At 41.2% G+C, this 8,945-nt stretch overlaps 2 protein-coding genes across 2 annotated transcripts; both read right to left on the reverse strand.

Annotated features, from left to right (window-relative positions):
* Nucleotides 1-692, reverse strand: LOC145500279 (uncharacterized). The gene has a single exon (XM_081479780.1). The coding sequence runs from the start codon at nucleotides 688-690 to the stop codon at nucleotides 4-6; it is 687 nt and encodes a 228-aa protein (XP_081335906.1). The 5' UTR covers nucleotides 691-692; the 3' UTR covers nucleotides 1-3.
* A 2,816-nt stretch (nucleotides 693-3,508) lies between these two features.
* LOC145500289 (uncharacterized) lies at nucleotides 3,509-4,467 on the reverse strand. The gene has a single exon (XM_081479787.1). The coding sequence runs from the start codon at nucleotides 3,854-3,856 to the stop codon at nucleotides 3,509-3,511; it is 348 nt and encodes a 115-aa protein (XP_081335913.1). The 5' UTR covers nucleotides 3,857-4,467.
* Between the last annotated feature and the right edge of the window lie 4,478 nt (nucleotides 4,468-8,945).

Consider the following 8,945-nt stretch of genomic DNA (forward strand, 5'->3'; position numbering starts at 1 on the left):
GCCTCATTCAACTAATTCGCGCTTTTGCTCTTCCAGAATTCGGTTCAGCGCTACCAAATCCTTCGCCATGGCAACGCATTCGCTTTTCAGTCCTTGTAGCTCATACTTCATATCAGCTGACAAATAATGCGAAATACGTTTAACATGCTCTGCCTCTTTCAGAATCACCTCCAGGCTCCTTTCTGAAGATCGCAGATCACGGTAACTGCCTGCAGTGTTCATTCTCGCAGGATTTTTAGCTTCGCCGCTCGACATCCAGTCAGTTGTCTCCATAAGACTTGCCGTGATGTCGACTTTAAGTTCTTGTAATTCGCTAATGGCTCGACGAGCGCTCCTGGTATTGACGCACGAAAGGTACTCCGTGGCATCATCAAGAGCGTCGAGTACAGTCCATAGTTGCTTTCTCCATTTTACAAAGGAACGAAAGTTTACGTTTTCTCCTTTCGACGATTTTTCTCGCTTTTTCATCCTTGATCTAGCTCTGCCATGTTTATAAACGCCTTCCAACACACTGTCCTCGATAGATTTAAGTTTTTGCGCTAGCCTGTCGCGTCGACGGAGCTCGTTTTCTCGGCTTCCATAAGAATAAAGTAGCAACTCGTTGGTTTGGTCAAGTCTTCTGTGTAGATTTTCTATCTCAGAGTAAACGGAGTCTTGAGGAAGCATGCATGCCTGGCAAGCAAACGTCATCTTGTTATGCGTAACAGGTGAAAATGGAACGCTGTTTTTTATGTTGTGGAATCATATCGGTGTTGACCGCAATTTGCGCTAATGATCAGTTATTGATTTCAATACCCATTCCGTAAACACAATAAAATGTACCAACAAAAAGGAAAACCTATCTATTTTTAACGATCAGATCAAAGACCTGCAGGTGCATAATAAAACGTTAATTGTCTTGTATCAGTTGCATGTAGAAAAAAGAAAAAACTATATAGGTATACGACTGGCTCATTTCCGATGTGACGAATAGAAAACGGGCTAAAGCGATATCATATACGATGAACTGAATGGAATCGGACGTCAGTTTACGAAACGAGCAAAAAATCATTCAGTATTGAAACTCGTAGTTTCAAATGCTTTGCTTTAATTTTATTATTTTGGGGTTACATTAGATTTGTACACACAAAATAGAACAAAACCATCCACAACATGCTGCAACTAATAAGCTAAATGTAATTATAATTTTGCAAAGGTAAGTATAAATTGCCAGGATGTTTTAGACGGCAGAACTCCAATTTTCATATTGCGAGAACCTGTACAAATTAATACTGTTAGTGTCGTTTTTGCTGTCATTTGGATAACGTGTTTCGGCTCTAAGTGCGTGCTGTGCAAAAATTCAGTTATTACGTATCATTTGCCAGTCGATGGAAGCTGTAATTATCTAATGAGAACCCGAGATTATATAAAGGGAATTGAATTTATAGTAGATGCACAAAAAATATAAATCAGGCCCGTTCTTAAAGCTGGACAGCAACTGTTCTGATTTTCACCTCTATGCAGATAACGGAATGTTATTTTAGTTTGAATTTGATCGAAAAATATATTATAAATATACACTAGAATTGAACAAATTCTAAATGGGGAAAGCCTTTATTACAGCACTGTGTAAAAAGAGCTGGTACATGCACAAAAATAAATGCCAACAGGTTCAAATGTTAGGTTTTGCTTGTGATCATTATTCTTATCTTGTTTCAGCTGAGATTAGTTTAGTTCCAAAGACAACTTATCCATGATTTATTTTTTTCCGTTCCCCACGCTCCATTTAAATAATTAATCTCCCTTAACTGGTAGCTATAACAAATAGATGTATGGTAACCGATGCTAGTAGAGGGAAATTAAGTTTACGTTTAGAAACTTGACAATCTTAAGGTTATCTCTGGTATTTAATGGCGTGCGCGTCAAGGAAAATAATATATTCCACCTGATGATACTCTTTATTCTCAACACTCATCTGTCTGGGAAGGTCTTACTATGAGAAAGGAAAATTTCTCTATTGTTAGCTCTCCTGCAAACTTCCACTCGATCATTTTAACAACACTCAGGTCATTTTACCGCCAAAATAGCCAACTGGTCAGTCTCCCGCCAGTTGGGAGTTTTAACAAGTTTCTGTTCAATTTACAGTATTTGTTTGCTTATTTCAGTGCCCCAAATTAGTATATTAGTGCTAAACACTTCGACAGATAAATGAAGAGAGTTGTTTTTGTTATTTTTAATTTTTATCGACGGTTTAGTTCTCCATACTAGCCCGCTAGTCATATTAAATTCGCGATGAGGTTTAGAGACACCTCATGTTGAAGTGGTAGAATCTTCTCCCAGGTTACGTTCACACACTACAAAGCCGGTAATATTGCTGAAATGAATTAATGTTACTGATATTTTTTAAACGTCGAATGAATTCCCATACAAATAACAGAACTCGCATTTCACACAACGTTGCACCCTTGAGAAGTAGCGAAAACAAACCTGTGTCTTCAGACAATCTCCAAAGAAAATAAACTTCCGTTCGTAACATCACGCAGTTAAGTTTTCCCTTTCGGCTGGTCGCCAAGGTCACCCAACTCACCCAACTCATTCAATTCCAACCTTTCCAGGCGTAAGTGTTCACAACACCCTGGTCTCTCATCGACCCAGTTCGATTGCAATCCGTTGCTTTCTTCTCTCCGTCTCTTGATAATCTATCCACCATTTTCTCGATCTCTTCACTACCCATATCAGACGCTTCTACTTTGCTTCTTCTGTCCACTGAAGGCTGCTTCCGTTCATTTCGATTACTCCAGTCAGGCACGTACAGTCGATCGACCATCTGCCGTATTTTACCTCCCGATAATTTCTGGTATCCCATGAGAAAGTCGGGATCGCGTTCTTTTGGATGTGTTATGGTCCCCCAAGGTTTCTTCGCCATCTTCTTTCAGTGATAATCCAATTTTCGTTTTCAATAAAAGCTCTCACACGTCACATGCCAGTAGAAAAAAATAAACAATGATATCCGGTAGAATTACAAGGTAAGCCGAGAGACTTTAGTAATTTACATAACAAAAACTCCCAGACAGGTCCAAATGACCTTTTCATTCTGTTTTTGTTTAGCTTTATTGTAGTTATTTTGTTTCTTGCGTAAATCCAGTCTGTTTGTTCTTGTGTCGGAATATTGTCATTCGCTTACGTGCGACTTTAAAAGTCGTTTTACGTATACTTTTCAGTTATGTCTGAAACACGCTGAAAGTGTTACACAAGAAATTAGAGCGAAAAACAGACATAGGCTGTTTGTCAGTCAACACAAAAATTATCGTATTAGTTTGCGTATCCTAATCGCGTCACTATTTTACGCGAAATGCACAAAATTAACATAATTATAACCCGAGATTATAACACTACACGCACACGAAATTCAGATATACACGGAATTCTTAAAGCTTCGTAACTTTTTCTGTTAAAACGACGAGTACACTACATCGCAGTCACAAGAAGTCACGCATTATTGAATTGTGTATTATAATTGAAAGCAGTTTCATGGACTCTCCTCTCCACAAAGTATAGCTTGATGGTTGCATCCATTCCACGCATAGGAATTAAGAACGACTCCCCATTCTTTTTCGTAACGATGAACGCGTCGAATATCAGGTGTTCTTTCCAAGTTGGTTTCTTTGTGAGCTAACCTAGCAACGACGTCATTGATTTCTTCCTTTGATAGTTCTCGCCTCTCGATCGCTGGTCTCGGTCGTTTTTTCTCTTGCTTCGGTGCCGTCTTTGGTCTGCTCAAACGTTCTACCATGGAGTCGATCTCGTCTTCGTTTAGCTTCTGGTAGCCTAATTCGAACGGAGGTTTTGTTATTGTTCCCCACGGTTGTGTAGTCATGATGTCAATGGCGACTGTTGATATCTTCGTGTTGGTGCGTGTTTTGTCCTCAAGATTGAAGCTTAATATGAATAATAAAGTCTGCCCAAAGGGCACATATCACATCCCTGAACAGTGTAAATGAAAATCAGAAGCAGGCACGATACACTAAACTGCAGAGAATTCGGTCAATTCTTCATGTAGCCTCTTCCAGGCATTCATTTAGTTGCCTGCCGTGAGGAACTGGGTTGATTACTGGATCCGTACTCAGGGCCTCTCGGTATTACCGCATGGATCTAGCCTACCCGGCATCTTCTTCTCTCATATTCAAGAGGAAATCGTCTCTTGAAATAAAATACTATATGTAATGTTTGAAACTATTTTTCAACAGGAAGGCTACTTATACAAGCGGCAGAATCCAGACACGTTTGCTGTGTGTTTGAAAACTGAGCTGATTAGCCTGTTCCAGGCTCTCGGTCGGTGGGTTCCGCTCGTCATCCCGCTCGTCGCCAGTCCGCTTTCCCGATCGCCCGCCCGCTTTTTGGATTGTCCCCATTGTCCGAGAGCCTGGAACAGGCTATGGGCTGATAGGCCACCCAAAGGGGAAGTTTGATCATGAGTTTGATCGGTGATAACAAAAACAAGCAACGTTGACGGTACCTGAGGCGAATAATGTTTTCAGTAGAACTTCCAGAGGTAAATATCTCGAAATAGAAAGTAACGATATAACACAAACAGCGGTGATAAACATTTTAAAAACGTGCATTTTATGAACTTGACGTTTTTGGACATTCTTGTTAAGCGCTGCCCAAACAACGCTTTCATCACAGCTTGAAAAGATATTGCTCCAAGGCTTCCCTAATTCGTTTTCCTGGATTCTCAATGCTTCAAAGATGATGTACTTGAAATGAAGTCTTCGGAATAAATAGGATATACAGAAGTTTCATTCAAAACCAGCCGCCGTGTGAACTTGCTGGCATGGCACATTTGACTTAGCTTGGTAACCGAACGGTAACTCGCTCGAGAGTCGAGAGTTGATTATCGTTCCAATATCGTAAATACTCTTTTTCTTAGGCCATGGTAGCTTAATAAGAGATAACACACGAAGCTGCGGTGACAATAACATGACAATAAAACGCATGTTAATTGTTGGAAAACAAAATTCATGTAACTTGAGGTTTCGTATGTTTCGACATGATCTTCAGAAGTGACGTTTAGAATAGAAGTAACAGCTAAATAGAATGCGTTTTAGTTGTTACCTCTATTTTAAACGGTCTGAAGATGTATGTCGAAACATTCGAAACGTCAAGTTAAATGAATTTTTGTTTTGCAACATGCGTTCTTTTTGTCATGTTTGTCACATTTCTTACTGTTCCAGTAAACTGAGTTTCTCAACCAATCAGAATGCCAGGGTCTTATATTTACCACACCGGAAATTACCCCCAAGTCAGTAATAAAATTAGTACAATTTCCAGGGGAAAATATGAGAACGACATTCAACAGGGGCGGATCTAGGGGGAGGGTGCAGGGGGTGCGCACCCTTCCTGAGATGAAGCCTTCTTCGTATTCGCTTTTAAAATTTGTTTACCTCACCAGTCAGTCACGCCGTTCCTTAGTGGTGTACCCCCTCCTAAGAAAAATCCTGGATCCGCCCCTGTTCAGATTGGCCGACATACTAGCTCGCGAAAGTCGCTCGCGAAAACAGTCACGAGACTCTCGCGAGTGGCCCTCGTGAGAGGCGCGAGAAGTGAGCCCAGTACTTTTAGGCGTGGTCGCTAAGCTAAGCCACATTTGCTACGGTGGCAAGTAATCATGACTTGGGGATTTTGAATGAAATTTCCATCATTCTGAGGACATCACTCCAAGTCTGGCATATTCAAAACATTGGGAATTAAGTATAATTATTGCCGACACTCTTGGACCAAAATCTTTTCAAAAAATGGTTTTGCGAGGCGTTTAAATATCGAAAGCAATGCCTCGTGCATCGTCAACCATCTCGAACTGTGTCAAGTTGACTGTTTACTTCTCTTCAGACGGGAACTAGGCAATCCAGACGGTAACTGTAGTTGCTCAGAAAGTCATCAAAGATGAAACAAAGGTACCTGAAAATTTTCTGTATTCATAATCATTGTTTATTTGGTGCATTTCACTGTTGCAATTGATATGTAAACTCAATAAGATTGGTGTGTGTTTGTAATACACGTGCACCACAGGCAGCCCAAGCTCTCTCTATGAACCACACAAGCAACACAATATGGCATCGAATTATAAGGGTTTATATGGGATTTTCTACAAGATATCCTTGGAGGTAGTTAAAAGTGAAAATTCTCAATAAAAATGGCTTACCTTGTTCCATACGTGTGTCGTTTGCTCCTGGTGTGGTTATTTTACCGATTGAACTTGATTTAAGTGACTTTTTTGAATTCCGATATTCCCTTTATAAAGAGAGGACAAGGCGAAACACCTCAGTCGGAACAGCCTGCCGAATGAAGTCAAAAATCCCAGGCTAAAATGTGCCCACGGCCACAAATCCACCGCAGAATTCAAGGGCAAAGGTTGATCTTTCATTTCAATCCTCTAGCCACACAATTGCAGCCCTGCGAGCGACGCCAGGCGGCTCTTCGTGTCCCCAGTGAAACGATAAAACTATGGAAGAGCTCCGTGTCGTTTGATCCGCGACATAACGACCGTTGAAATCGGCTTTGAGTTGAAAGAAAAGAACCTTTTGGAAACCTTTATGATCACTTTGCAGAATAGATATCAGGCATTGGAAGAGGAGTCACCGGATGGAGAGGAGGAGGACGAGATAGAAAAGGAGTTTCATATAATGGAAGAAGCATACACGAAAACAGTACATGAAGTATTAGGCCGTCCTAGGAAGAAAAGAAAGCCATGGATAACAGAAGAATCATGGGCGCTTATTGACCAAAGAAAAGAGATAAACAAGAAGATTCTAAGTACTCGTTCAGAGAGGATCAAAAATCGTCTGCCTGGGCAGCGCTAAACACCATGAGCTCTAAACATGAGCCCACAATATGTTCACGTTATACTGGTCGGCGTATACCTTTTTTGATAGGTGTCAATCCTCCTTAGAAAAATAGATGGCGACTGGTACATTTACCCACAGTTCTTAGCACACGACAACTTTAAAAGCATATGTAGAAATATTCAAGGACTCTAGCCAGGGTTAGGCATAATAAAAATTTTAAAAACGATCTCTGGCTAAAAATGTTTGTAGATATACGAACTTCCGACTGTTAGGTCTACAGTCTTCGACGGGTAGAGATGAATGACGAAATATGAATATAAATGAGAAAAAATAAAAAGAATGGACTATGTAAATTAATTATGAATGTGTGTAAAAAGAATGTTGTATTGCCCAAGGAGTGGACAGGAATTGTTGGCAGCATTTGGAGTCACCAGAGGATGCCACGATTCTAATGTTTTCCTTATTCGGAAACTGCCTTTGTCAATTAAGGAGGCGTTGTTAAAGGCAATAGAATGTTCATGGGACCACGCATGGTTCGCAATTTTGGAGTCTTTAGCCGCTGTTTTGATATTTCTTATGTGTTCTTTTCTTCGGGTGTTAAACGCTCTGCCAGTTTCACCCATATAACATCATGAACAGTCGGCGCAAGGAATTTTGTAAACAACGTTGGTTTGTGATTCCGGAGCAGGACGAAATTTCGGGGCCGGGAACTGTTGTTGTAGAGTGGTCATCGGCTTATTTATGACCGAAATATCATGTTTTTTTAGGACGCGGGTCAAGGGCTCAGTTACGCATACGTACGTACGAACGGACGGACGGACGGATGTACGAACATCACGTGACAGCCAAAGTTTTTTAGCTCGATGGGTTACAAAATTTTCTAAGTAATGGTTCTCCGCATACGTGCCTTGGCGCGGAGGATCTCCGCTAGTATAAATCTACTGACAGCCACAGAACATTTCATCTCCTCTCCGCATACGTGCCTTCGGTGCGCAGGAGCTCCGCTAATAAACCTACTGACAGCCACACAGCAAAAGCAGCAAAAGCAATCGTTGGTTGTTCGTCAGGCGATCACCGCAAAAGACTCACGACAGAAGCCGCAAGGATTCGCAGCAAAAGCAATCGTTACTTGTTCGTCAGGCGATCACCGCAAAAGACTCACGACAGAAGCCGTAAGGATTCGCAGCAAAAGCAATCGTTGGTTGTTCGTCAGGCGATCACCGCAAAAGACTCACGACAGAAGTCGCAGGGATTCGCAGCAAAAGCAATCGTTGGTTGTTCGTCAGGCGATCACCGCAAAAGACTCACGACAGAAGCCGCAAGGATTCGCAGCAAAAGCAATCGTTACTTGTTCGTCAGGCGATCACCGCAAAAGACTCACGACAGAAGTCGCAGGGATTCGCAGCAAAAGCAATCGTTACTTGTTCGTAAGGCGATCACCGCAAAAGACTCACGACAGAAGCCGCAAGGATTCGCAGCAAAAGCAATCGTTAGTTGTTCGTCCAGACGTGCGCTCTTTGGTGAAAGAATTTTAAACTGGCAGAAGTGTCCATTTCGATATACAGTCCATCGATAGATCATTCATTTCACGAACTAGTTAGTTCACGGCACTAGCGTGCAGAATGAAACCGTTGCCTCAACTGGTAGGTCAACGATGAGTTCAAATGAAAGCTGTTTTGGATCGCGTTTGTTACCGGAAATTCACTTGCTCGGCGCAGTCAAACACATCGCGCGTTATGCCTGTCAAATTGTACTTTGGCAATATTTTCCGGACTTTCTTGCTTAGTAGTTTGCTTTTCACAATTCTAAAACAATGTTTTCAAAATGACAAACGATCGCGAGTTCTGTAATCCTTCGCTGATTTCTGTCTTCTTTAGGCTTCGAAAGATCCTTCGGTTCCTGGTACGGAAATTCAATTATTACATGATTACACGCGGAACCTACAGGTCTGACCAGTTAGCCTTGTGAAATACAACCAAAGGTGACAAATGATATATTTTTGCTCAAAGAAAGCCGCACAAAAAGACGAAAGTTGTTTCCTCCTCAACTAAAAACTGAAGGAAAGTTTAAGAAGGTAAAATCTTGAGTTCTTTTAACTGACAAAGATTTTAATAACATAGA

This window comes from Orbicella franksi, chromosome 1 (assembly GCF_964199315.1).
Source record: "Orbicella franksi chromosome 1, jaOrbFran1.1, whole genome shotgun sequence".
In the NCBI taxonomy this organism is placed as follows: Eukaryota; Metazoa; Cnidaria; class Anthozoa; order Scleractinia; family Merulinidae; genus Orbicella; species Orbicella franksi.

Bases quoted from the DNA above. Each gene is read 5' to 3' on its own strand.
- LOC145500279 (XM_081479780.1), bottom strand. From the start codon at position 690: ATGACGTTTGCTTGCCAGGCATGCATGCTTCCTCAAGACTCCGTTTAC.
- LOC145500289 (XM_081479787.1), bottom strand. From the start codon at position 3,856: ATGACTACACAACCGTGGGGAACAATAACAAAACCTCCGTTCGAATTA.